At 42.3% G+C, this 1,876-nt stretch overlaps 1 protein-coding gene across 1 annotated transcript in view; it reads left to right on the plus strand.

Moving 5' to 3' along the window:
- The window catches only part of kalrna (kalirin RhoGEF kinase a), a gene marked incomplete at its 5' end in the record, with an annotated part of 224,213 nt that overhangs the window by 194,897 nt on the left and 27,440 nt on the right, over positions 1-1,876 (plus strand). Inside the window, 1 exon segment of the mRNA XM_014027944.1 lies at positions 119-402. Within this exon segment, the coding sequence (XP_013883398.1) occupies positions 119-402 (284 nt within the window).

Consider the following 1,876-nt stretch of genomic DNA (forward strand, 5'->3'; position numbering starts at 1 on the left):
CACACACACCCTCTCCCCCCCACCCCATTCAGCTCAGGGTTACCCAGCCCACATAGGCAGACCTTAACCTTGTCCTCATCTGTCCCTCCTCGTCCTCTGTCCCCCCTCCCCTCCTCAGGACGAAGACAGCRGCTGCAATGGCACCTCCTCCACCATGAGGGTGGTTCAGGACTACTCGGCGCTCAAGGAGAACGAGATCTGCGTGAGTCAGGGGGAGGTGGTCCAGGTCATGGCCACCAATCAGCAGAACATGTACCTCGTTCACCGACCGCTCAACAGCCAGTCCCCTGCTGCCGAGGGCTGGGTGCCGGGACACGTCTTAGGTCCGCTCACAAAGCCCATAAAAGACTCTTTCTCTACTTCCTCCTTTCCAGCAGCAGTAGCAGATGCCAACAATATCAAGTAAGTCCCCCTCCCCCGCCCCCCCAGCAGACACCACTGGACTGGATGAGCAGTGTTGAAGCACCGTCTGCCTGTTTTTGCTTGTTTGTGTTGTGTTTTTTTTTTAATTGGACAATAACTCCTCACACCCTTATCCCACACCTTTACCTCCTAACACCCCCCCGCCCTCGCCGCTCCCCAACCACACACACACTAACACACCCTCCTCCGTTCTGACCTCCTAGGAAGCTTTTTATTGAACCTCTGGGTTCTGCTGAGATTTAAGGTACCCCCCCCTCCCCCTCCTGTCAAACAGTTTGTTAGACTGCTGCTTCCTTTCTGAGCCTTCAMCCTCTCTGTGGTAACCACAGGGGAGGGGCTTTACTCAACCACAAACTGATGCAGACAGAAAACATGGTAGCTGACTCTGATGGAGCTAAAACTGTACTCTTATTCCAGTTCTAACACCAGCTCCTCTTCTTTATTTTGTATGTTTTGTTTTTGTTTACTGTTTTTTTTTTTTGTTTGTTTGTTTGTTTTTGACAGAATAAACTCACCTGGGTCTCTCAGGTGAATTCTGTTCTCCACAGAGGAGAAGATTTATTTTGTTGTCTGTGGCAATCTGTACACACATTTATGTTTACTCCTCTTGTTGTTGTTTTTCTGCCTTGTTAAATATTATTTTATTTTTTGGACAAAGTTGGRTTGATTTCCCTTCTTTGTCATGATTTGTTGACAGTCTTTGTTTGTTAAATCTGACTGAGGCTCTAGAACATTCCTGTTTTGTTTTGTTTTTTTTAAATGCCATTTGCACTATTTATAAAGATGAAAAAATTAATGAAGTCAGGCTGTGCAATATGTTTCATTTAATGGCAACGGTCAGCATTGTACTGTCGTAGTCTGATAAGCATTTTAATGTATTTTAAATCTGTAAAATAAACCTTTTGGACGTGAATTAGTGCAGCAGYGTGAGGTGAAGATGTTCTGTTCTACATTAGGATGAGGATGGTTGTAGTTTTTATTATTTGTAAATAAATTACAAGAGCAAACTGAACAGCTGTGTGACTTTATCTGCACATTTTAGGTACAAAGAGCTCTCCTTTGTAATTTTGGCAGAAATCCAACATTCAGTCAGAGCGACACATGAAAGTTTTATTTTGCATCTTTTCTCTGGTTATTTTTAGAATTTTGTGTTTTATTTTCTTTTATTTATTTTGTCTTTGTTTAGTTTGGTTTGGTTTTTAAGTTTGTACTAACACCAGCAGTTTTAAACTCCACAGAAGATTAAAAAATGCATCATTTATGCCTTATTTTGCCAAGTGGAAAAAGCTTTATTTTAACTTGTTTCATGACGAATAACTGGAGCAAAAACCGGTGTTGGATAAAGTACCTTACTTGAGTCAARGTACTGATCCTACAGGTCAAATATTACTCCAATAAAAGTAAAAGTAGCTCTGTCAAATTCTTACTTCAGTTAAAGTACAGGAGTGTGTGC

The sequence above is a fragment of the Austrofundulus limnaeus genome, unplaced genomic scaffold (assembly GCF_001266775.1).
Source record: "Austrofundulus limnaeus strain Quisiro unplaced genomic scaffold, Austrofundulus_limnaeus-1.0 Scaffold701, whole genome shotgun sequence".
In the NCBI taxonomy this organism is placed as follows: domain Eukaryota; kingdom Metazoa; phylum Chordata; class Actinopteri; order Cyprinodontiformes; family Rivulidae; genus Austrofundulus; species Austrofundulus limnaeus.